General features: G+C 46.8%; 1 protein-coding gene across 1 annotated transcript in view; it reads right to left on the reverse strand.

Moving 5' to 3' along the window:
• Nucleotides 1-8849: 8849 nt before the first annotated feature.
• The window catches only part of CRKL (CRK like proto-oncogene, adaptor protein), a 34964-nt gene continuing 16821 nt past the window's right edge, over nt 8850-26992 (reverse strand). Inside the window, exon 3 of the mRNA XM_012466508.2 lies at nt 8850-13016. Within this exon, the coding sequence (XP_012321931.1) occupies nt 12882-13016 (135 nt within the window). The 3' untranslated portion in view covers nt 8850-12881. The remainder of the gene's footprint in view (nt 13017-26992) is intronic.

Consider the following 26992-nt stretch of genomic DNA (forward strand, 5'->3'; position numbering starts at 1 on the left):
GTCTTGGAGTTCTGAAGACAAGAGACCGAGACTAGGGGCCTTTTCCCTGAAGGCTGAGGTGGATTTCCAGATGCAGAGACCTCGACTTAATTAACTGATCCCCAGGAAATGCTGAAGGACTGATATAGCATAACCAACATGAGCCAAGGGCAGCTGTGTGGAGGGGCAAGCTGAGGCAGTGGTGCCTGCAGCTGCACAGTGATTCTTTCATATGGAAGCATAGGTCGGGGGATTCCCCAGGTTGAAGAACCAGGGTCCAAACCCATCCCTACTCCTGTCCCTGCCTCTCTGCCTTGCCCTGGCCACTGCAGCCCAGCCTCTCCTCAGCCTAGGTCTGTCTACACAGGCCTGATCACTGTATGCCCAGCACCCACTGGATTCTCTGGGGTTCTCTGGATTCTCAAGTCTATGTCTAAAGCCAGCTCCAGCCCATTGACCTATTCAGTTCAGACTAGGCCCACCTCAAATGGCTGTCTCTGCAGCCCACACTGTACTGTCCCCAGCCTCTGGGATAGCCAGTCCTAATCCCTGTTCTCACGGAGGGAGGTGGCAGGAGCTGAGGGCAGATGCCTGTAGGAGTTCATAGGAGAGGAAAAGGGCATTCACCCAGAAGAAACAGTGTGGGCAAGCAGGTAAGATGGTAAATTCTGGAGAACTCAGGATATGTTAGTCCAGTACAGTGTGGCACAAAGTTCTGGGCAGGGGCCTGGCATGGAGCTTGGCTGGTTTGGAGGAACCAGGGGAGCTGGGTAAGGGGTCTCCGTCACCTGTGTCTTGTTTTGTTTTGTTTTGTTTTTGAGATGGGGTTTCTCTCTGTCACCCAGGCTGGAATTCAGGAGTTTATAGCTTACTGCAGCCTTGAACTCCTAGGCTCAAAAGATTCTCCTGCCTCATCCTCCCACATAGATGAGACAACAGGCATACACCACTGTGCCCAGTTCCATGTGTCTTCAGGAAAGAAATTTAGGAATGGTGTTGGACTGGAAGGAGGCAAGAGATCGGCAGAAGAGGTCAGAGGACTCCTAGAGTGAAGGCTGGGCAAGAGCAAGCCCACAGGGCTGCAGGGTGGCTCTGTCCCTGCGGCCCTTAATTAGACCCCTGAGAAATTCCTATCATCAATTTGGCAACAGGCCAGGAGCATGGCTCACACCTGTAATCCCAGTACTTTGGGAAGCCAAGGTAGGAGGATCACTGGAGCCTGGGAGTTCGAGACCAGCCTGGGCAACATGGCAAAACCCCGTCTCTAAACACACACACACACACACAGACAAAATTGGCAATAATCTCCACACTCCCAGTGACTAATGGGCTGGTATAAGCTGTCTCAGTCTGGCCGTGGTGGCTCATGCCTGTAATCCCAGCCCTTTGGGAGGCCAAGCCAGGTCATCACCTGAGGTCAGGAGTTCGAGACCAGGCTGGCCAACGTGGTGAAACCCAGCCTGTAATCCCAGCTACTTAGGAGGCTGAGGCAGGAGAATTGCTTGAACCTAGAAGGTGGAGGCTGCAGTGAGCTGAGATCGCACCACTGCACTGCAGTCTGGGCAACAGAGCAAGACTCCGTCTCAAAAAAAAAAAAAAAAAGCTGTCTCAGCCAGAGTGGAATATTGTTCTGCCGTGAAAAGTTTTTTTTTTTTATTACAAATGCCCTATTGTTTTTAATTATAAACAGTGTTTTGTAATTGTGTTAAAAATACATTTTTTTAAATATAGGGTCCTGCTCTGTGGCCCAGGCTGGAGTACAGTGGCATGATGTCAACTCATCACCTCCCATCTTGGCCTCCTGAGTAGCTGGGACTAAAGGCATTCACCACCATGCCCAGCTAATTTTTGTATTTTCTTGGTAGAGACAGGGTTTCAACCATGTTGCCCAGGCTGGTTTTGAACTCCTGAGCTCAAGCAATCCACCTGCCTTAGCCTCCCAAAGTGCTGGGTTTACAACCATAAGCCACCGTGCTGGGCCTAAATATTTTAAATATCTTCTTTTTTTTTTTTTTTTTGTCTTTTGAGACAGGGTCTCACTCTGTTGCCCAGGCTGGAGTGCAGAGGTGCGATTATGGCTCACTGCAACCTTCACTTCCTGCTCCCATCTTATCCTCCCGAGTACCTGGGAATACAGGAGTGTGCCACCATGGCCAGCTAATTTTTAAAAATTTTTTTGTAGAGGCAGGTTTTCGGCAGGTTTTCACCATGTTGCCCAGCTTGGTCTTGAACTCCTAGACTCAAGCAATCTGCCCATCTCAGCCTCCCAAATTGCTGGGATTACAGGAGTGAGGCACCATGCTCAGCCCTAACTATTTTCTTATACATCACTGGTGAAAGTGTGAATTAAGAAAATCCCCACAGAGAACAATTTGACACCAGCTCTCAAAATTGCAAATGCCCAGAGTTTTTGACCTAGAAATCACTTGGGAACACATTTTAACACATCTGAACAGCTGAGATTGGAAAGGACCTAAATGTCCATCAATAGGAGATTAAATGAGTGACAGTACATCTGTCTCATGGAATATTTTCAGTGGTGAAAAGGAACAAAGACATTCAATATGCTGATTCATAACAATCTCTAAAATGGTCCGGGGGGATATGGCAAGGCATAAGACAGTAAGTAATCTATGCTACCTTTGTGTAAAGAAAAAAATTGAAAAAAAAATTGCAGATGTATCTGCTTGTATGTTATGGAATAACTCTGGAAAGATACATAACAAACTGGAAACAGGGCAACTTGAGAATGTTAATGTACAGAGTGGAGATAAATCTTTCATTATATAACTGTCTTTTTGAGACAGGATCTTATTCTGTCTCCCAGGCTGGAGTTCAATAGTGCCATCTTGGCTCACTGCAGCCTCAACTCCCAGGTTCTTTTTTTTTTTTTTTTTTTTCCCCAAGACATAGTCTCACTCTGTCGCTCAGCCTGGAGTGCAGTGGCACGATCTTGGCTCACTGCAAGCAATCCTCAAGCAATTCTCTGCCTCAGCATCCCGAGTAGCTGAGATAACAGGCACCTAACACCACACCCGGCTAATTTTCTTTTCTTTTCTATTTTTAGTAGAGATGGGGTTTCACCATCTTGGCCAGGCTGGTCTTGAACTCCTGACCTCATGATCCACCTGCCTCGGCCTCCCAAAGTGCTGAGATTACAGGTGTGAGCCACGGTGCCAAGGCTTTTTTCCTTTTTCAGACAGAGTTTCGCTCTTGTCGCCCAGGCTGGAGTGCAATGGTGCAATCCTGGCTCACTACAACCTCCACCTCCCAGGTTCAAGCGATTCTCCTGCCTCAGCCTCCCAAGTAGCTGGGGTTACAGGCACCTACCACCACGCACGGCTAATTTTTGTAATTTTAGTAGAGACAGGGTTACTTACACCATGTTGGGCAAGCTGGTCTCGAACTCCTAACCTCAGGTGATTTGCCCACCTCGGCCTCCCAAAGTGCTGGGATTACAGGCATGAGCCACTGCACCCGGCCGAGTCTTGCTTTGTTGCCCAGGCTGGAGAGCAATGGCAGGATCTCGGCTCACTGCAACCTCTGCCTCCCAGTTCAAGTGATTCTCCTGCCTTAGCCTCCTGAGTAGCTGGGATTACAGGTGTGTGCCACTAGGCCCAGCTAATTTTTTTATTTTTAGTAGAGATGGGGTTTCACCATGATTAGCCAGGCTGGTCTCAAACTCCTGACCTCAAGTAATCTGCCCGCCTTGGCCTCCCAAAGTGCTGGGATTACAGGTGTGAGCCACTGCAGCCAGCTGCCAACCCCCAGGTTCAAGCCATCCTCCCACTTCAGCATGTAGTACTACATGTACATGGTGGCATACAGGTATAGCACCACGGCCGGCTAATTTTTTTTATTTTTTATTTTTGTAGCTATTTACTATATTGCCCAGATTGGTTTTGAACCCCTGGCTGGGCTCAAGTGATTCTCCAGTCTCAGCCTCTCCAATTGCTGGGGGTTAGAGGTGTGAGCCACCCCTGCCTTCAGCTCTTTTGAATGCTGCATCCTATAGATGTTTTTTTCCTTCAACCCAGAAGCCAAAGCATAATTCCCTAAATTCTTAGAGCTGTCTTGGTGAGCTCAGGTAGTCTGCAAACCGCTATTTCCAGAGGGCTGGCATGGGGCCCTGTGTCCTCCTCCTCGCAGCCCTGTCCAGGCCCCTCCTCCTCTCGGCTCCCACCGTCTAGGCAGTTACTGGTTACCTGCTTTCTCCTTCCCGAACTTGAGTGTTGGGCATCTCGTTGCACATCTCAAGGGCTCTCCCCTTGCTAGTCTTCTCTTCCTCAGACCCCTGAGCCTGAAAGTGCGTTCGCCAGAGCTTTCCTTGGCGGGCGGGCGGGGCTGTCCTCCCGGGGCCCCTACCCTGGCCACCCCATAGAGCAGTCCCTCCTCTCCCCGACCCTGCTTCCATCTTAACGAGGGCAGAGCTCAGTGATCCTGCGCCTCCCTTTGGGGACTTAGGGACACAGGTTACTTAGGGCCGGAGCCCAGGAAGCCCTCAGAGGGCAAATGCGACGGCCTGGAGGAGCCATCCGGAGAAGGGCGGAGCTGCCGGCCGTTCAGCCCCATGCCCCGCCTTCCGCACCAGGCCACCCAACCCCACCACACGCCACCCTCCGCCCCGCAGCTGCCCCGGCCCACAACCCCCAGTCTCTGCAGCCGCTGAATGCGCCCCCGCCATCCGTGGACGCCAGAAGCCATGGGCATTGGAGAACGTCGGGGAAAGGTCAAGCTCTTCCTTGGGATCCGAGGGCGAGGACAAAGCTCTCGGAAGCACCGGGGGTGCCCAGAGTTCGGCCGCCCCCCCAATACCCACCCCGCGCGAGGTCCGCCACCCTCTACGCCCACCCATCCCAAGTCGGGGTCCTCCCTGCCCTTCACCCGCTCCTGTGCGATGTCCGCCTTCCTGGATTGGGCGCTGGAGATCCCCCACCTCGGCTGCAGCGGATGGGGACCGAAGGTGCAGCTCGGTCTGGGGACGCGGGGCCAAGAGTAAAGGTCTGGAGGATGCAGAGCTGGCCAGGGTCCGGGGTGCAGGCCACGCGGCCACGCCGGAGTCGGCGCTGCAGCGGAGGTCCGAGCCCGCCTTCAGAGTACAGGAGCGTGGCGGCCTGCGCGCAGTGCCCCCGATGGCGCCCGGTCCTGTCCCCCCACCAGTAAGGGCGCGCGAGGAAGGATGGGGAGAGCGCCGGACAGGAAGCCCAGACTGAGCGCGGGGGGCTGGGATCCACACGCGGTGGCCGCTGGCCCGCTCTGGGGCAGACTCCAGCTCTGCTCTCACATCACGAGGTAGATGGGCAGCTCCTTGTCCGAGAGCTTCCGGGAGCCCGAGCCGCACAGAATGAAGGGGTTCACTGGTAGTGGTTCCCACACTTCGTTGCATATTAAACCCCCCTGAAGACCTTAAACTCCAGTACCCAGTCCTATGAAATCAGACCCCGGGTCTCCACTGTGCAGTGCCCGTGGAGAGCCAGTGATGTTGAGGGTCAAGGTCTCTCAGTTCTTTTTTTAGGGACAGGGTCTCACTGCCACCTAGGCTGGAGTCCAGCGGTGCAATCACGGCTCACTGCAGTCTTCGACCTTCAGGGTTCAAATGATCCTCCAGCCTCAGCCTTCCAAGCAGCGGGGAACACAGGTGGGTACCACTACACATGGCTTTTTTTGAGAGGAGGTCTTGCCATGTTTCCCAGGCTAGTCTCGAACATCTGGGCTCAAGTGACCCTCCCGCCTGAGGCCTTCCAAAGTGCTGAGATTACAGGTGTGAGCCACTGTCCCTGGACCCATCAGCTCCTTCTGCCTCGATTACCAGTATTTTCCCTCCTCTGGGAAGCTAGGAAGGCTTCCTAAACCGGCCTGGGCTCCACAGCGCCCCTCGTCCTCAGTACCCCTCATCTTCAGAGCACTGGTCAGGACATATGCTGCCTGAGCTTACCAGTGCAGGGAAGGGACCCCACTGCGCTCCCACTCTGCTTGCTACCAGGATAGTCCTGCTTGCTGCCCTTGAAGAACCAGAGTGTCCACTAGGACTGCAAGAGCAGGGTCCAGCCATAATAGTGCGCTGGGAAGTCACCAATTTGGCCAGAGAAGACACCCACAGAATGACCAGCCTGGAGATGTCAAGTTTTTGTTGCAGGATAAGGTTTCGAGACTGGCTGGGCCAGCTGTACTGTTAACCCAGCAGGGAAGCAGGCAGAGGGGTAGCCCTGACTGGGTCCCATGTTGAAGCGTTTCCCTCACCTCAAAGCCAGTCCAGCATTGCTGGCCAAGATATACCTTTTCAAAATGAAGTTATTTTTTAGTTATCTATTAAAAATTTAGATGCTGGCTGGGCACAGTGGCTCACGTCCGTAATCCCAGCACTCTGGGAGGCCGAGGACAGGAGTTCAACAGCAGCCTGGTCAACATGGTGAAACCCCCCTGTACTAAAAAATAGAAAAAGTAGCTAGGCGTGGTGGCACACACTTGTCCCAGCTACTGGGGAGGCTGAGGCAGGATAATCATTTGAGCCTGGGAGGCAGAGGTTGCAGTGAGCTGAGAATATGCCACTGAACTCCAGCTTGGGCAACCACCCCTCTCCAAAAGAAAAACTGAGATGCTGTCTCAATAGGGATCACTATGTTGACCAGGCTGGAGTGCAGTGGCTATTCACAGGTACAATCATAACTCACTGCAGTATGGAACTCCTAGGCTCAAGCAATCCTCCAGCCTCAGCTCCTGAGTAGCTGGGACTACAGGAATGCACCACTATACCAGGCTCTAAAGGTATTTTTCAAAGATGTCTCTGGAATATTGTTTCTTCCAGAACGATGTGACAGTTTTGATATTTCAAGACAGACTTCTCTCAAATTCAGCAGAAACCTGAAAGTAGGAGCCAGGGACAATTTAGCATCATAGTTCTATACAAATATATATCCTGGGCCAGGCACAGAGGCTCATGCCTATAATCCCAGCTACTGGGAGGCCAAGTTGGGAGGATCACTTGAGCCCAGGAGTTGGAAGCTGCAGTGAGCTATCATCTTGCTCAGTACCCTGAGCAAGACACTGTCTCAAATAGATATTTTAAAATATTTATTTAGAGATGGAGTCTCACTCACTGTCACCCAGGCTGGAGTGCAGTGGCACAATTTCAGCTCACTGCAATCTCTGCCTCCCAGATTCAAGCAATTCTCCTGCCTCAGCCTCCTGAGTGATTACAAGCGCCCACCACCACGCCAGGTTAATTTTTGTATTTTTAATAGAGACAGGATTTCACCATCTTGGCCAGGCTGCTCTTGAACTATTGACTTTGTGATCCACTTGCTTTGACCTCTCAAAGTGCTGGTAAATTCTTCTGAGATGGAGTCTCACTCTTGATACCCAGGTTGGAGTGCAATGGTGCAATCTCAACTCACTGGAACCTCTGCCTCCCGAATGGCTGGGATTACAGGCACCCACCGCCACGCCCGGCTAGTTTTGTATTTTTAGTAAAGACTGGCTTTCTCCATGTTGATCAGGCTGGTCTCGAACTCCCAACCTCTGCCTCGGCCTCCCAAAGTGCTGGGATTACAGGCATGAGCCACCGCACCTGGCCGTAAATTTATTTTTAAGAAAGGGTCTCGGCTGGGTATGGTGGCTCATGCCTGTAATCCCAGCACTTTGAGAAGCTGAGGCGGGCAGATCATGAGGTCAGTTCAAGACCAACCTGGCTAACAAGGTGAAAACTTGTCTTCACTAAAAATACAAGAGTTAGCCAGGCATGGTGCCGTGCACCTGTAATCCCAGCTACTCAAGAGGCTGAGGCAGGAGAATTGCTTGAACCTGGAAAGCGGAGGTTGCAGTGAGCCAAGGTCGCACCATTGCACTCCAGCTCTGGGCGACAGAGCAAGACTCTGTCTCGGGGCAAAAAAAAAAAAAAAAGAAAAAGAAAAAACACAGGGTCTCCCTCTGTTACCCAGGCTTGAGTGCAATGGTGTGATCTCTGTTCACTGCAACCTCTGCTTCCCAAGCTCGACCTTGCCCCCAACCCCCACCCCCACAGTAGCTGGGACTACAGGCATGCACCACCACACCTGGCTAATTTTTACATTTTTTGTAGAGACAAGATTTCACCATGTTGGCCAGGCTGGTCCTGAACTCCAGACCTGCCCACCTTGTCCTCTGAAAGTGCTGAGATTACAGGCATAAGCCACCATGCCTGGCCATAATTTTTTTAAATGGCTTCCTGAGGTTTTACAAGAAAATATGCATCTCTCAATACACAAATAAGCACGGGAATAGAGTACAGGTGAAGTCAACAATAAAATATGCTGAGAGCTGGGAGGATAGACAGGGCCCTGGCTGAGGGGGTGTCAGTGGGCCTCCCGACACCTCAAGCCAATCCATTTGGAGGTCTCCCAAAGGTCATTAGGAAGACCACGTACAAACAAGAGGAGTTAAGAAAGCTGCACAGATATGCCCTGACCTGTGATCAGGCTGCTCACTTCACATGACTTCTGCTTGAAACCATTCAACCCTGGATAGCTCATGCTGAAGATAAATTTAACAGAAGCCTCAGATATGGGTGTCTAGAAGGAAAAACATCCAAGTTCTCTGTGGTGGTGCAAACTGTGAGAACTATTGCCTCATGCTCAGAAGGCCAAGCACCAGGCTCCCATACAGCGCCTACTCTGCAGACACTCTGGGAGTTGGATTCTTTCTCTTTTGGAGGGAGACCCGAAGTGCTCCCCTCTGGGTGCCCAAGTGTTAGAATGGGCAGATGCCAAGACTTCATTTGAGCTCTTGGTCAGCAGCAGCACTAAGGGGTCTCTGAGGAGCATCAGATTTCACCACTGCTGAACTGCTGAGGAAGCTGATGGGAGCTGACTGAGGAGACACTGAAACACCAAAGCTGCCGCCACCACCGGCTGATGCAAGTTTTATTGAGACAATATACAAACAGGCCATGGAAACAAGGGTTTTGATGCTAGGACCAGTAACGTAAAACGGAATACAAAAATAAAAAGGCACTAATCTGTTAAGAAAAGACACTCGATGTATTCTAAGAATATAAGTCATTTAATACTGTTAATTTTATAGCACAAAATAAAACAAGCTATGATCCCCAAAAATAATTTTAAAAGCTTACACAGAAAATATTATTGCCTGAAGTTTATGATCTTTAAGTTACAGGTCAAAAGAGTTTTACGTTGTTGATGTTGTTTTAAAACACACAGTGAAGACTGTCTAAGAAGCAAGGCCACTGTTCCTCCTGCAGGGACAACGATCCTCTCAGAGACCTGTCCTTCTACTCCTTTAGAAAATAAAACCAGCCCAGTGTCCACACCGACAGCAGTTACCAGGGGCATAGTTCTCCAGTCCCAAAGGGTGGAGTTGAGGCAGAGCTCAGTGGTGTCCACAGAAAACATTAGTCTTAGGTACTGTGTTAAAACAATCAAGAATTCATTCATGTTTAAGAGGTTAATAACCATAATATTAAATGATTAAATTATAAACACCTGGCACAAAACCACATCATCCCTTTTCAGAAATAAAATGTTCATATTCCTCTGAGCAAACATAACAAGAGCAGTGGCCATCGCCTCAGGCCCGCCTTGTCTGTAAACAGCTGTAAAGGAAAGCTAGCACAGTGCCAAGGACATGTAAGCTCCCAGGAGGGCACAGCTGTCCTTCCCTTTCAGTTTGCCAAACACAAGCACAGAAGGTGTCTAGTCTGGGTGACCGAAGTCCTCAAACGGCAGCCGGTCAACGCATCCTCTTTCTTGTTAACCATGTCGTTAGGTGGTTCCACACAGCACAGACACAGCTGACTCCTGCACTGCAGGTCCTTCCCAGGATGCACAAGTTTTTAACCAGTCAATGCCCTCTAGTATGTAATTTGTTTTCTTCCCAGATGAAAAACCACAGTGAGTTAATTTAACATCCAAGTATTTCTTTAAACATGGTAGAGCAGAGCAAGTAGCCGTTATAAACACCCACCCTCTGGGTCAGATTTGCACTGCTCTATGGAGCACAACAGTCATCCCAGACCAGTGGGGAACCCAGGCGTGAAGCTGAGGCAGGGGTGCTGCTGCTTTCATATGTTTAGTGTGAAAAAGAGATATCCCTGTCTGATTAAAAAAACTGGGAAAAAAAAAAAAAAAAAGAAGAAGAAAACGGGAGCCGCGATGGCTCCGGCCAGATGTCCTGGCGCTTGAGGAGGCGAGGCTATGAGTTCGATGCCAAGTTGGGCAATATGAGAACCTCTCATTCATTGAAAAAAAAAAAAAATTAAAAAAATTTAAAAAAAAAACAAAACTGGTAAGGTTATAAGTCAAAAAGTTTACTACTTTTGGCACATATCTGGAGTTCAGAACTCAAGGCTCATCTTATTTTGAGCTCTGAATCTCCTGGCAGCCTTGGATGCCATTTTCATGGGCCGAAATAATGAGCTGATTAATTAGAAAACCATAGGTTTACCCTAGGTGTATTTGATTCTGAAGTGCGCCACACAAGGTGGGTAGGGGTATTGGTCAGTAGACAGGGCTGAAAGGAAACCTTGCTTTCCAAAATGGCCAGACTTCTTATGCTCGGAGTCATCTGCTGTCATTCAAAGGTGTCAAGCCCTTCAGGTAAATCTGGTTGAAAAGGCCTAAGGGTGTGTGCCCTCCTTGAACAGGGCACACCTTCCTCCCTCTGCTAGAAACTTCACTCAGGGTTCAACATGGGCGAAGATGAACCAGGTCACTGGCCAAAAGGCAAACACTGTTTCTAGGCAGAGCCTGGGGACTCTGTGATATGTCTACCATTTGTGGGTGCTATGTCAGGCCTGAATCCAAAATAAGCCAACCTGACACACCTGATCAGAAGCAGTAACTGCCGCAGGCCATGCAGAACAGGAGGTGGCCACTGTTCTCACTGGCAAGGAAGAGCTGATCTCCAAGACTTTTTGAGGAAAACCACAGACAGGAAGCCATGGTGATAGTTTTCCCAACTGACCATTATTCTGTGACAGGAACACTCTCAAGATTCATTAATATGGCAGTTATCTGCCTGATGGAATAATTATTTAAAGGAAAAATGGTTGTTCTGCTGGTTTTGTCTCCAGAATGCATTGCTTTAAATCTCAAAACCTAGGAACCTCCACAGACAGGGCCACAGTCACAGCAGATGCTCAGTAAGTGACAGTCATTAAGCTGTTGCTACATTTCCAGGTCTGCTGTGTTTACTATGAACTGAGGTTTGTCTTTACCAGGGTCCAGAAGGGAGAGCAGACTGAACTGCACAGGGATCCCAGAATTCTAGTCTGTTATGTGCAGCAGCAGACAGATGAACCACACGTGTATACCAACTGGTTTGTATGAACAGGCCTCTTTTAGCTGACAGGGAAATGCTTTAACATCAATAGACTGATAAGTAGTTAATGGTAAACTCATTAATGGTCTCCCTGGTCACTAAAACATTCAGATATCAAACAGATTAACCATTTCCAGAGCTTGCATTTCCTTTGCTTGGGAGCACCACAGACACTTAGACTATGAGACCAGTATCAGCAGCACCAACTTTCTCTGGCAGCCTGGTGAGACTGGGCCTGGTCACGGAGGTCTGGGCTTCAGTGAGTGGAATTTAATGATTCATTAGTGAGTCCAATGATTCTATGAACAACCCCATCTTTAAAAGAAATTTAAGTCTTAACCTTAAAGGGGTACATTCACTGAAAAGCTGGAGAGAAAACTGGCCAAGTGCCCTCCAACCCACTGCTCTTATCACTGGCAAACAAGGTAAGCAAAGGTTTCCCTAAAGTACTCCCCAACTCTGATGCTTTTGAGAACAAAGTAAACCAAGGGGCTGTGCACATAGCCTGGCACACCACAAATGCATTATTTTGTGTGTTGTCTGCTGCATGGCAAAACAAGGTGCTACTGGCAACCAAGACAATAAAGGCCTCTGCTTCAGGGTTGTTCTTTTCAGATTCCTTTAGTTACAGCAGCTTCAGTTTAGAAGCTCAGAGGCATGTGTCATTCCTTGAACCATCATAAAAACGCAACCTGCTACTTAACCTGTTTAGAACACACAAGTCTAGGCCGGGCGCAGTGGCTCAGGCCTGTAATCCCAGCACTTTGGGAGGCTGAGGTGGGGGAATCACCTGAGGTCAGGAGTTCGAGTTCGAGACCAGCCTGGCCAACATGATGCAACCCCATCTCTACTAGAAACACAAAAATTAGCTGGGCGTGGTGTGCACGCCTGTAATCTCAGCTACTTTGGAGGCTGAGGCAGAAGAATTGCTTGAATCCGAGTGGCACAGGTTGCAGTGAGCTGAGATTGCACCACTGCACTCTAGCCAGGGTAACAGAGCAAGACTCTGTCTCAAAAAAACAAACAAACAAAAAAACCACGCACACACACAAGTCTAATTAATTAGTCTTCCAAAACCAAACCAAACCAAAAGGAAATAAAAAGCCAAATTTTGGAGTTTTAGGACAGAATTCTCTCTTCCTTATTAAGGTTCATTTCCTGTTGTCCAAAGAAAAGCAAGATGGCAGCAGAACCACTGCTTTGTGAAACAGCAAACATGCAGTATCTCACCATGGTCTCAAGCTTTCTCTGATGAACATGACAGAATCAGTCCCATGTACAAACAGGCAGCGATGAGAAGGAAGACCCTTTCCTCGTCAACTTCTCTCCACTTGTGTGCTTCCATCAGTATTTCCAGTTTATGATCCAAAAGAACCCTAAAATCAGCTACTCTTTGACAATACGACTATGATACAAACGTCAGGAGGCAGCCGCTGTGTGCATTGCAAATGTGTGTGCGACTGTCAGTCTGCAGAAAGCTGGACTTCAGCAATGCAGTGTGACTTGCCTATGAGAGAGAAGGCTTTCCCACTTCAAAGGAGACTAGGACAGGCAGAACAACAAAGCAGCAGGAAACAGGGCAATGGCAATCATTCATTTTCATCTGGGTTTTGAGGGTCAAAGATTTTGACGTGCGTAAAGGGGAAAAGACCTTTGCGCCCATTCACCTCGCCTTCCCACTGGCCATTTATATTCATCCTTGTGACTTTCACAATGTCACCAACCTGTATGGATGAAGAAAACAAAGTTAGCATTTCTCTGCAACAAGAAAAAGACAGTTTACATTAAATCACAAACACTACCCTATCCAAAGGTCCCATACATTATTATCTAGACATAGGATCTCACTCTTTTAGCCATGCTGGAGCATAGTGGTGACATCACTGTTCAATGTAACCTCTAACTCCTGGGTTCAAGTGATCCTTCCACCTCCACCTCTTGAGTAGCTGTGACTACAGACATGCACTACCATGCACATTCATTTTTAATTTTTTTTTTATAGATGGGGTCTGTCGCCCAGGCTGGAGTGCAGTGGCACGATCACAGCTCATTGCAACCTCTAACTCCTGGGCTCAAGCGATCCTCCCGCCTCAGCCTCCCAAAGTGCTGGGATTACAGGTGTGAGCCACCATATCAAGTCTATTTTTTTTTTTTTTTGTTTTGAGACAAAGTCTTGCTCTGTTACCGAGGCTGGAGTAGAGTGGTGCAAAACTGGCTCACTGTAACCTCTGCCTGCCAGGTTCAAGTGATTCTCCTGCCTCAGCCTACCGAGTAGCTGGGTCATAGGCACGAGCCACCACACCCGGCTAATTTTTGTATTTTTAGTTGAGACGGGGTTTCACCATGTTGGTCCAGCTGGTCTTGAACTCCTCACCTGAGGACATCTGTCTGCCTCAGCTTCCCAAAGTGCTGAGATTACAGGCGTGAGCCACCGCACGCAGGACCGGTCTATTTTTCTTTTTTTTCTTTTTTTTTGAGACAGAGTTTCGCTCGTTACCCAGGCTGGAGTGCAATGGCGCGATCTCGGCTCACCGCAACCTCCGCCTCCTGGGTTCAGGCAATTCTCCTGCCTCAGCCTCCTGAGTAGCTGGGATTACAGGCACGCGCCACCATGCCCAGATAATTTTTTGTATTTTTAGTAGAGACGGGGTTTCACCATGTTGACCAGGATGGTCTTGATCTCTTGACCTCGTGATCCACCCGCCTCGGCCTCCCAAAGTGCTGGGATTACAGGCGTTGAGCCACTGCGCCCGGCCCTCAATCTCTTTTTTCTTCAATGCTTAGGGTTAAAAATCAGAAAGTGCCAAAAACTAAAAGTGTTACCAATGAGCCCAATGTACTTCTCAGCTGGAAAGAATGCAAGTTAAGAGAAAAAGCTTTTGGGCTAGGCATGGTGACTCACGCCTGTAATCACGGCACTGCAGGAGGCTGAGGCAGGAGGATCTCTTGAGGCCAGGAGTTTGAGACCAGCCTAGGCAATATGGTGAAACCTCATCTCTTCTAAAAAATAGAAAAATTAGCCGAGTGTGGTGGTACATGACTGTAGTCTCAGCTACTCAGGAGGCTGAAGTGAGAGGATGGCTTGAGTCCAGGAGGCTGAGGCTGCAGTGAGCTGTGATTGTGCCACTGCACTCCAGCCTGGGCAACCAAGCAAGACCCTGTCTCAAAAAAAAAAAAAAAAAAACCACACAGACACACACATACACACAGTCTGCTTTTGAGCACAAAGGAGCTCCTCCCCAACCAACCCTCTATTTTGACCACTAACCCCAAAGAGGATAGAAATGAACACATGATTCTGAGAATGGTTAAAGTCAAATCACACAAAAATATGTATTTTAAAAAAGACCTTCAGGTGGTAGCCCTTGTAGACAGGGTGTTACTCTGTTCAGAGCACTAATCTAAGTTTCTGTATTCTGTACTTAGGTCCATAAAAATGCAACTTGAGTATCAGACTCACTTAAAATCTAAGCCAACAGGAAATAAGGTTTTGTCTGCTTAAACACATACAGAGCCAGGCATAGTGGTATGTGCCTATAGTTCCAAGTACTTGGCAGGCTGAGGTGGGGGGACTGCTTGAACCCAGAAGTTTGAGACCAGCCTGTACAACACAGCAAGACTGCATCTCAAATAAAATAAAAGGCACAATCCAGTGATCCATGCATGAACTTTGGAGCATGGCAGGACTGAAGCAATGTCCTGGTTCTGCCACTTGTAGAAACTACATGACTGTAGCAAACTGCTTAAGTTCTCCAAGTCTCAGTTTCCTTCCAACTTTGAAAGGTTCTTGCAGTAATTAAATGATTGTTACTGGAGCAGAGATTCCTAAGTAGAAACCATCCCCCAACCCCATGCCCCCTCTATTGGTCATACCCTTTGGATGCACAAAGGGAAGAGCTGGAACTAGCATTCAGAAGCACAGCACTGTATGTATCAGTGGGTTTTCAACATTGTCACCAACAAGGATCCTCCCCAAACCAATGAGGAACAGGCTGAAAATGGGGTCTAATAAATTCCCATGAAGGATACTAAGCGGCCAAGGAAGATGGAGAAGATGAGCTAGGTATTGAAAGCTGCCAAGAACACTCACACCTCATGCCTTCCAATTAACTTGTGAGTCTGGGGGTCTTTAACAGGATACTTTCCACATGATCCTACCTAACTAATTAAATAAAATTTACTGAACATCTATGACATGGAAAATGGGCAGGTCAGTTCCTATTCTCAAAAACTTCTGGCTTTTGGCCAGGCGCAGTGGTTCATGCCTGCAATCCCACCATTTTGGGAGGCCAAGGCGGGCAAATCACGAGGTCGAGATCGAGACCAGCGTGGTCAACATGGTGAAACCCTGTCTCTACTAAAAATACAAATATTAGCTGGGTATGGTGATGCGTGCCTGTAGTCCCAGCTACTCAGGATGCTGAGGTAGGCGAATCACCTGAACCCGGGAGGCAAAGGTTGCAATGAGCTGAGATGATGCCACTGCAGTCCAGCCTGGCAACAGAGCAAGACCTTGTCTCAAAAAATGACTGGGCTCAGTGGCTCACACCTGTAATCCCAGCACTTTGGAAGGCTGAGGCACATGGATTACCTGAGGTCAGAGTTCAAGAGCAGCATGAGCAGCATGGCCAACATGGCGAAACCCCATCTCTACTAAAAAATACAAAAATCAGCCAGGTGTGGCAGCAGATGCTTGTAATCCCAGCTACTCAGGAGGCTGAGGCAGGAGACTCGCTTGAACCTGGGAGGTGGAGGTTGCAGTGAGCCAAGATCATGACACTGCCCTTGGTGTAGCTGGGCACAGTGGCTCACACCTGTAATCCCAGCACTTTGAGAGGCCAAGGTGGGAGGAAAATTTGGGGCCAGATGTTCAAGATCAGCCTGAGTGACACAGTGAGATGTCCAGTTCTATTTAAAAAATGAAAGAAAACGGCCAGGTGCAGTGGTTAATGCCTATAATCCCAGCACTTTGAGAGGCAGAGGCAGGTGGATCACCTGAGATCGAGAGTTCAAGACCAGCCTGACCAACATGGAGAAACCCCATGTCTACTAAAAATACAGAAGTTAGCTAGGCGTGGTGGCACATGTCTGTAATCCCAGCTACTTGGGAGGCTGAGGCAGGAGAATTGCTTGAACCCAGGAGGCAGAGGTTGCAGTGAGCCAAGATTGTGCCATTGTACTCCAGTCTGGGCAACAAGAGTGAAACGCTGTCTCAAAAAAGAGAGAGAAAAAACATAAAAGCAGCAAGTGGCAGAAAAACACTATTAAATCAATGCTGCAGAGCATAGGATCAAGGAGCTACTGCTTAGACAGAGGGAACCTGGACCAGCAGAAGTGGGTCAACAAGCAGCCTAGAAAGAGAGGATGGCTGAGACTTTTGGTGGCCCCTTAATCGTTAGTGCCTCATTGTGGTCTTGCAGGAGTTTCTATACACTAAAACACCATCATCATTCCTCATGCTGTTTTCTATTTCAACACAGAAGAGACATCCTGGCTGTTACGCAGCCTGCTGCCCAGTTACAGGCCTGGCTGTGGACCAGCTTCTTTCATGGCTCTACCCAACAGTGCTTATGCTCAGATCCTAAAATGGTTGGTAGCCTGGCAGCCATGTTGCCGTTCCTCTCATCGCTCCCTATTCTGGTGTGGTGCTTTCCTCTGGGTTCACAGTACACGGATCCAGCTCAAAGAAGCACTCACTTTGGAGAGCAGATCAATCTTTCCCCCTTACCCCATGCTCTACACATTCAGAGAAACTGCTCTAGGAATGAACTATAGAAATTATCCCTGAAAGTATAGTCTTAGAGGACAGATCAATCCTGATGTGGGTAGCCATGAACTTGGTTTAAGGAGCAAACTACACCTGGACGACGTGGCTGACTCTATCAACAGATCAAGAGGAGGTACATACCTAATATATCATCTTTATTAATTTTCACCCTATGCAACAGGACAATCCTAATCATTATTAGAACTGTCAAAATACTATCTTTGTGCCTGGCCGCACTTAGCACCTGGGGAGTGGACATACTAACTCTAAAACACATACGCCAGGGATACTAGTCAGCTCTTTTATGTCTACCAAGAGTTAAATGGCAAGAGGGTACCTCCTGCTGCTGGCAATAGTTTTCTACAGCCCTACTTGTCCAGAGTGTTGTCCAGGAAATGACTCTACTGTCTGACACCTGGTCCTTGATTCAAAGAGCAGGCAAGGCACTGGAAAGCCCAAGCACTGGTCATCATAGCAGTTTTTTGGTTCCATAATCAGTCTTCACTTCCTGTACTGATATTCTGAGATTGTTATGTTTTCAGGTTACATAAAAGTAAGATCAGGAGTACACCTGGTAACACTGGAATCAGAAGTTCTAACTGGAGTGACATGAATGGGTCTCAGTGATCAAAGAACATCCTGCAGAGTTGTATCCAAATGCATGAATATATGCTGTTTTTCTGAAGACTGCACAGCTTCCACTGGATTTTCAAAGGAGCTTATAGCCCTCAAAAGATCTAAAACAAAATAAAGCCCATGTCCTATAATCACCAGACAGGTTTCATCTTGCTCTCTGTGGCTTTTATTCCTCTAGTCATTCAATGAATATTGAACATCTATGTGTAGGCCCTGGAGGGATACAACAAAGGACACAAAGCAGACAAACACCCCGGGCCTGCATGGAGTTGCATGGGTCCATCACCTGTTTCACTGCCTACCCCTGTGCTCTCTGTGCGCCTGCACCTGAATCAAAGCAGCCGGAGAGGTAGAGGCTTTAGAGGGTTAGGCTCCCTGTCTGTGTACCCTGGATAGCAGTCAAGTACTCTCATGCACTCAAACCCACAACTGAATGCTATCTAATAGGGTTTTAATACTGAAGATTTAGTCTCTTCCTTAAAATTACCACTATCCTTCCGAGTAGTAACTTGGCTCAAGAGGACTGTTTACTGGTTAACACTTCTGGTTAATATAGGAATTTTATTTGGGAAGGGTAGGGGGGCAGAGCTAAAGGTATCACAGGCCAGTATGCTGTGGTGCCAGAGTATGTGGGCTTTTGGAAAAGTCATGACATGATCATATATATAGAAAACTTCACAGATTCCACAAGAAAAGATACAAACAAATTCAGCAAAGTCGCAGGGTACAAGATGGTACCAGTTGTGTCTTATATATTGGTAATGAATAATTAAGAAAGCAATTCCAGGTGGGGCATGGTGGCTCATACCTGTAATCCTAGCAGTTTGGGAGGCCAAGGTGGGCAGACTGCCTGAGTTGAGGAGTTCAAGACCTCCTTGGGCAACATCGTAAAACCCCAATTCTACTAAAATACAAAAAAAAGTTAGCTGGGCATCATAGTGGGCACCTGCAGTCCCAGCTACTCAGGTAGCTGAGGCACAAGAATCGTACCACTGCACTCCATCCTGGACAATAGAACAGGACTCTGTCTCAAAAAAAAAAAAAAAAAAAAAAAAAAGTGATTCAATTTACAATAGCATCTAAAATAAAAATACCAGAGAATAAATTATCCATAGTGAAAGGCTTGCATACCAAAAATTAAAGAGCTAAATAAATGCAAAAACATTTGTGTTAATGGACAGAAAGAGACTTACTATCATTAAGACATTAATACTGGCTAGGTGCGGTGGCTAACACCTGTAATTCCAGCACTTCGGGAGGCCAAGACAGGAGGATCACCTAACCCCAGGAGTTTGAGACCAGTCTGGGCAACACAGTGAGACCCAATCCCATTTAAAAAAAAAAAAAAAAAAAAAGCTAATACTAACCAAAGTGATCTACAAATTCAACACAATCCCTATCAAATTCTTTTTTTTTGGAGATGGAGTCTTGCTCTGGCCTAGGCTGGAGTGCAGTGGCGCAATCTCAGCTCACCGCAACCTCCACCTTTCAAGTTCAAGTGATTCTCCTGCCTCAGCCTCCCGAGTAGCTGGGACTACAGGTGCCCACCACCACGCCTGGCTATTTTTTTTCTTTTTTTTTTTTAAATTTTTAGTAGAGACAGGATTTCACTATGTTGGCCAGGCTACTCTCAAACTCCTGACCTCATGATCTGCCCGCCATGGCCTCCTAAAGTGCTGGGATTACAGGCATGAGCCACCATGCCCAGCCTATCCCAATCAAGATTTTTTTTTTTTTTTTGAGATGGAGTCTTGCACTGCAGCCCAGGCTTGAGTGCTGTGTGGCGTGATCTCGGCTCACTGCAACCTTCACCTCCCAGGTCCCAGTTCAAGCAGTTCTCCTACCTCAGCCTCCCAAGTAGCTGGGATTACAGGCACGAGCCACCATGCCCAGCTAATTTTTGTATTTTTTAGTATAGAGACAGTTTCACCATGTTAACCAGTCTGGTCTTGAACTCCTGACCTTGTGATCCACCAGCCTCAGCCTCCCAAAGTGCTGGGATTACAGGTGTGAGCCACCTCGCCCAGCCTCCCTATCAAAATTCTAATAGCCTTTTTTGCAGAAATGGGAAAACCAATCCTCAAATTCACATAGAATTGCAAGAAACTTGGAACAGCCAAAACAATCTTGAAAAGCAACAAACCTGGAGGACTTACACTTCCTTGACTTCACAATTACTACATAAAGCTACAGTAATCAACAGTGTGGTACTGGCATATAGAGAGACATACAGAACAATGGGAAGAGAACTGAGAGTTCGAAAATAAACCCACACATTTATGATCAAGTTTTTTTTTTTTTTTTTTTTTTTTTGTGGGAGTCTCACTATGTAGCCCAGGCTGATCTTAAACTCCCGGCCTCAAGCAATCTTCCATCTCAGTCTCCAAAGTACCTGGGATTACAGGTGTGCTCCACCACACCCAGCTTGGCCAACTGATTTTCAACCAAGGTGCCAAGTCCATTCAGTGGGGAAAGAATAACCTTGCTAATAAACAGTGCTGGAATAACTGCACCAATTTTCACATGCAAAAGAAAGACTCTGAACCCTTACCTCACACTATAAACAAACATTCATTTAAAATGGATCAACAACGTAAATATAATAACTAAGGCCAGGCACAGTGGCTCACGCCTGTAATCCCAGCACTTTGGGAGGTCAAGGCATGTGGATCACCTGAGCTTAGGAGTTCAAGACCAGCCTAGTCAACATGGTGAAACCCTGTCTCTACTAAAAATACAAAAAATTAGCTGGGCGTGGTGGTGGGTGCCTGTAATCCCAGGTACTGGGGAGGCTGAGGCAGAAGAATTGCTTGAACCCGAGGCAAATGTTGCAGTGAGCCGAGATCATGCATGCCACTGTACTCCAGCCTGGGCAACAGTGAGACTCCATCTCAAAAATACAAAAATTAGCCAGGCATGGTGGCAGGCGCCTTTAATCCCAGCTACTTGGGAGGGTGACGCAGGAAAATCGCTTGAACCCAACAGGCAGAGGTTGCGGTGAGTCAAGATCGCACCACTGCACTCCAGCCTGGACAACAGAGTGAGACTCTATCTCAAAATAAATAAATAATTAAAAAATAAAAAATAGGCTGGGAGCGGGTGGCTCACGCCTGTAATCCTAGCACTTTGGGAGGCCGAGGTGGGCAGATCACCTGAGGTCAGGAGTTCAAGAACAGCCTGGCCATCATGGTGAAACCTCATCTTTAAAAAAATTAAAAAATAAAAAATAAAATACAAACAAAAATGCCCAAACAACCCAATTAAAAATTGGACAAAGGACTTGAAAACACATTTCTCCAAAGATGTGCCAACAGCCAATATGAAAAGATCCTCAACATCAGTCACTAGGAACATGCAAATCAAAACCACAATGAGATACCACTTCACACCTACTAGGATGGCTATACAAAAAAAAAAAAAAAGGAACACAACAGGTGATGGTGAGGAGGTGAAGAAATGTTTTTTTGATGGGGGAAGAAGGGAACCCTTATATACTGCTGGTTGGAATGGAATATGGTACAGCTGCTATGGAAAACAGTTTGACAGTTCCTCAAAAAGCTAAACACAGGCTGAGCGCTGTGGCTCAGGCCTGTAATCCCAGCACTTAGGGAGGCCTAAGTGGGTGGATCGGTTGAGGTCAGGAGTTCAAGATTAGCCTGGCTAACACGGCAAAACCCCATCTCCACTAAAAAATACAAAAATTAGGTGTGGTGGTGCATGCCTGTAATCCCAGCTATTCTGGATGCTGAGGCAGGAGAACTGCTTGAACCCAGGAGACGGAGGTTGCGGTGAGCCGAGATTGTGCCACTGCACTCCAGCCTGGGAAACAGAGCAAGAATCTGTCTCAAAAACAAACAAACAAACAAACAAACAAAAAAACCCCAGAATTACCCACGAGACACAGAAATCCACTCCAAGATATATACCCAACATAACTGAAAGCAGGGACTCAAAGATTTGTGTGTCAGTGTCCACTGCAGCATTATTCATGATAGCCAAAAGAAAAAATGAAAACAACTCAAGTATCCACCGAGATAAATAAATGGATTGCCAAAATGTGATATATACACAAAAATGGAATATTATTCACCCCAAAAGGAATGAAGTCTTTAATTTCCTATAAAATGGGGGTCTTTGTTGCCCAGGCTGTCTCAAACGCCTTGCCTCAATTGATCTTCCCACCTTGGCCTCTCAAAGCACTGGGATTACAGGTGTGAGCCACCCCCATGCTGGGACAAGGAATGAAGTTTTGATATATGTTACAACCTGGATGAATTCTAAAAACACTGTACTGAATGAAATAATTCAGACCCAAAGGACAAATATTGTATGACTTTACTTTTATCAGGTACCCTAGTAGTAAATTCATAGACAGAAGTAGATTGTTGGCAAATTACATAACCCTCAAGCTCTTACTGTGGGAGCAGTCATGAGAATAAAATCCTCTCTCTGTGAATCCCTAGCTGATGGTTCTTCTCACTCAACAGCTATCACAGAAAATTGAGGTCAGCATAATGACCAGGATGGGGCAGGCCCTGCCTGAATCACACCAGGGCCCCAATTCCATGGCATTCTCACCTAATTTACATTAGGGAAGAGGAAAAAAAACCTTTTAACAAAATTTTTTTCTGGGCCGGGCACGGTGGCTCATACCTGTAATCCCAGCACTCTGGGAGGCAGAGGGAGGTGAATCACGAGGTCAGGAGTTTAAGACTAGCCTGGCCAATATGGTGAACCCCCACCCCCATGCTGGGACATTTTAGTCTCTACTAAAAATACAAAATTTAGCCAGGCATGGTAGCAGGCGCCTGCAATCCCAGCTACTCAAGAGGCTGAGGTAGAGAACTGCCTGAACCCAGGAGGCAGAGGTTGCAGTGAGCCGAGATCGCACCACTGCACCCTAGCCTGGGCGAGAGCAAGACCCCATCTCAAAAAAAAAAAAAAGAAAGAAAGAAATATATATTCTGATTAGCAATCCAATGAGAATATGATATACTAGAAGGAAATAAATATTTAAAAATACAAGAATCTTCTAAAATTCTAAAGGACTTTCTGAAGATTCATACTTTTGCAAGGTAGTGTAATCAAGGAAAAAAAGCACTTTTGGTACTTAAGAAACAGAGTAAAGCTGAGATGCTGTGAAGGACAACCGAAACAATGTCAAAAACAGAAGGATGGAGGAGGATCCCAGTAAGTCCTGATGAAAGGCCCAAGAAGGCGACTGGAAATGATTGCTCAGGCACCAGACATCCACAAACCACCACAGCACAGGCAGAACACACCTGAGATTCTTGCTTAAGGTGAATGCTAGCTTAGCTTGTGGGCATCTCTGAGAAGCCTTGGTAAGAAGGCTTCACATTGCCAGCACGTGACGTGAGGTGAGGGACAGCAGCCCCATTACACTGGGAGGCTATAAGCTTGCATGGACCCCCCAGGGCTGAGTCAGATGCTTCATGATGAACACATACAGGCCCAACAGCACTGCAGACCACCCAGTCAGAGGAATTCATGATGATCCCTGAGAGATTACAAAGTACAATCAGTATTACTGAAACGTAAATTTACCTTGCATACTACTTCATCTCAGTAAGTAGAGGTAGCAATCAAGAAAATGCTAATACAGCCAGGCGCAGTGGCTCACACCTGTAATCCCAGCACTTTGGGAGGCTGAGGTCAAGGCGGGCGTATCACAAGGTCAGGAGTTCAAGACCAGCCTGACCAACATGGTGAAACCCCGTCTCTACTAAAAATACAAAAAAATTAGCTGGTCATGCTGGCGATTCTCCTGCCTCAGTCTCCTGAGTAGCTGGGATTACAGGCCAATTCAAAAGACAAAGAGACCAGATGTAATCCAACGACTACACATTTTGAAATGGGGCAAACACAATCCAAGAAGAAATTCTAACAACGCAATCACAGATGATGCAGAGCAAGTACAGGAACAAACAGCAAGGATGTTGAGGATGCTGGTGGGCTCAAAGAACTCTGAGTATCACCAAGAAAAAAATGCCAAAAAAAAAAAAAAAGAGCACCAAAGATGAAAGGGTGTTCTTATGTGGAAAATGACAGGTATGCAAGAGTTGACCAAACACACTGGCAAGCAGGAATAAGAGTCCAAGACTAGTCTCCTGTCAGAGAGAAATTACATCATAGGACATTGGAAGACTTAGGAAGGGTCAAGTCTCTCGGGTTTTTGTCAAAACAAAGATGGCAAATTCCATAAAATGTAAAACATTGAGCTTGAAATGAAACCCAGACAAAATTCTGGATGCGATTAGCTAACAGATTGTTTGTGAGAATTTAGAATGGGACGTAGAGCATCTGGAAGCAGCATGAGCCCACCAAGAACAAGTCACGCCAGATCAATCTCACTGTCTTTTTATAGATATGAGAGGCAGACCTGGAGAGGCCACATAGAAGGACTTTAGTACAAAGATCTGGTTGGTGCTTTTACAAAACCTGCAGTTAGGAAACTGAAGAGGGTAATGAATGTGCTAGATGACATAATCAGGATTTTAAAAGATTCAGAGGCCAGGCGTGGCGGCTCACACCTGTAATCTCAGCACTTTGGGAGGCCAAGGCAGGCGGATCACCTGAGGTCAGGAGTTCGAGACCAGTCTGTCCAATATGGTGAAACCCTGTCTCTACTAAAAATACTAAAATTAGCCGGGTGTAGTGGCAGGTGCCTGTAATCCCAGTTACTTGGGAGGCTGAGACAGTAGAATCCCTTGAACCCAGGAGGCAGAGGTTGCAGTAAGCCGAGATTACATCATTGCACTCCAGCTTGGGCGACAAGAGTGAGACTTTGTCTCCAAAAAAAAAAAGAGAGAAAAAAAAAAGATTCAGAGATGCACATAGATGGTATGACAAGACCAATAAAAACCACACCACCACCAACAACAAAACTCAACAGGGACAACCGTGGGGCCACGCACTTAAGTTCACACACTTAAGTGCTAGGCAAACACAGGAAGAGGACTGGCTGTGGCTTATTTCTCCCTAGTGGAGAGCCAGAACACAAGACTTGTCAGCTACCAAAGCCATACAACATGAGACACACCACCTCATGAAACTGTTATGTTCTAGACGTTCCACAAGGAAAGACATCTTTGTTTTGTTCACTACTGTCTCCTAAGTTCCTAGCCTGTCACATAATGGGCACTCAATAAACTTCTGTTGAAGTGAATTTTTTGGAGGCACCCAAGTCGAGACTGGAGGGCCATGGAGTTAGATTCCGAAGAGGGCTAAAAGCATTGGGAAGGTAAGATTAGACTAAATGACCTAAGGTATCAATACAACCTGTCTTTCTGCTTGATGTATATCAATTCCATCCCAATCACTTTAAGTCTCACTTGTAGCCTGAGAAACTGTTTTTCTTCCACACAATCTGTTCCACTGAATTCAATTCCCACAGATCCCCAGCTCATGTCACCACTTGCTTTCTTATGCCATAACATGGGGGAAATGCACGGAAGAGGCTGCAGTTAGACACTTAAATACAAATTTTCATAGAGCAAATATTCATAGGTGTGTGTACCCAGGGTTAAGCACAATTCTAAAGATGCTAAGATAATTCTTCCCTTTCTTTTTAGTCAGAAAAGCATAGTGGAATGCAAATGAATAAGAATATTAAACCAGAGTCAAGCATTTGCTCTAAATTTTAAAAACTAATAAATAAAAAGAAATTGCCTGCAAATCTGACCTTGTTAGCTGTGAGAAACTAGCTGTTACATGTCTCAAATGAAGGCAATGCAAGAAAATTGTTAATCTCCTCAGTATAGCCCTTTGTGATAGGGCAACAGTCCACTGCCCTGTCTTCTGCCACTTTTGCCCTTTGCCCAGAATGCTCACCTATCTACAGCTACTCAATGACTTAGTCTCATCACACAAGCTCAATTCACCTTAAAGATATCAAGTGTTCCCCTTCAAATCAAATCTCAGGATCAATGCTCTTCTTGGAGAAAAGTCAGCAAGAGAAGAAAATGGCTAAACACAGACCGGTTTTAAAATATCTCTTTACTTGCAGGAATACTCTTTTGAAAATCGTTTTATTTTTTAAAAAAAACTTGTAAAATAATTTAAGGAATAAAGTCACCTAAGCCATCATCATTATCTGTAATACTATCTAGGGGAATAACGAAGCTTCAATTATTGGCACATTTTGTCCTACTTGTCTCACTGTTTCTCATTTTAATTTTAATACTTTTCCTAGTAACCTAATTGCAAAATTCCCAAGAGTTGTTTTTAACAAGATCAGACAGGCACCACTATCCTAATAATAGTTTTAGAGGATAACAATCATAAAAATATTTACCCCAGCTACTCAGGAGGCTGAGCCACAAGAAATCACTTGAACCCATGAAGCAGAGGTTGCAGTGAGCAGAGATTGCGCCACTGCACTCCAGCCTGAGCGATAGACTCAGTCTCAAAAACAAAACAAAAAACTTACTTATGCTATAGCCTAAAGTCTCATTTAAATATATAGAAAGCGAAATACCACTAAATGGAATTTGGTAAAGGTCTATTTCTCAGGTCCTATTTATATTCTCTCAGTCAAGCACCAAACAAACCCTTTGCTGAAGTTCAGCGAGCTAGGTTAGTGTCATGAGGCTCAGGTGTGGAGAACCCCCTGGGGGGGCGGGGGGGGACGTCTGAGAGACTAGGACCTGTGTAATGGCCAAGTATGTAGGTTACCTTAAAATACACAATCACTAACCAGGCTTCCTTCCTCCTACTCCTGGCCTCTCTTAGGCACCCTACCTACCCACCCACTCACCAAGCTCTAAGTGATCCCTCTACAATACCTGGTGTTCCTCCCTACAACCTCCCAGTACTCGCTCCAATGAAACATACACACGCACACGAGATATAGCTGCCTAAAACACACATCCTAGAGCCAGAGATAAACAGGCGGGTACCTGAAATTCTGACTGGGAGCCTTGACCTTCAAGGTTCTCAACGATCAGCTGCCAAACACACATGAGTCACACCCACTATAACTCCTAGCTCCCCAATCCTATGCTATGACAGATGTGAAAATGCCTGAAAAAGCTGAAAACACAATGCATGCTACAGGGTATTAACAGCCTGGAGCACCCTGTGTTATTCTAAGGTGCTGGAGTGCAAACCAGGCCAGAGGCATGCATCTGTGCTTAGGCAGGTCTGTGTGGGGGTGAGAAAGCTAAAAGGCTTGGCCAGCCACACCGTGGCTCACTAATCCCAGCATTTTGGGAAGCCGAGGTGGGCAGATCACTGGAGGCGAGGAGTTTGAGACCAGCCTGGCCAACATAGTGAAAC

The sequence above is a fragment of the Aotus nancymaae genome, unplaced genomic scaffold (assembly GCF_030222135.1).
Source record: "Aotus nancymaae isolate 86718 unplaced genomic scaffold, 86718_ANA_hifiasm-v0.15.2.pri h1tg000210l, whole genome shotgun sequence".
Classification (NCBI taxonomy): Eukaryota; Metazoa; Chordata; class Mammalia; order Primates; family Aotidae; genus Aotus; species Aotus nancymaae.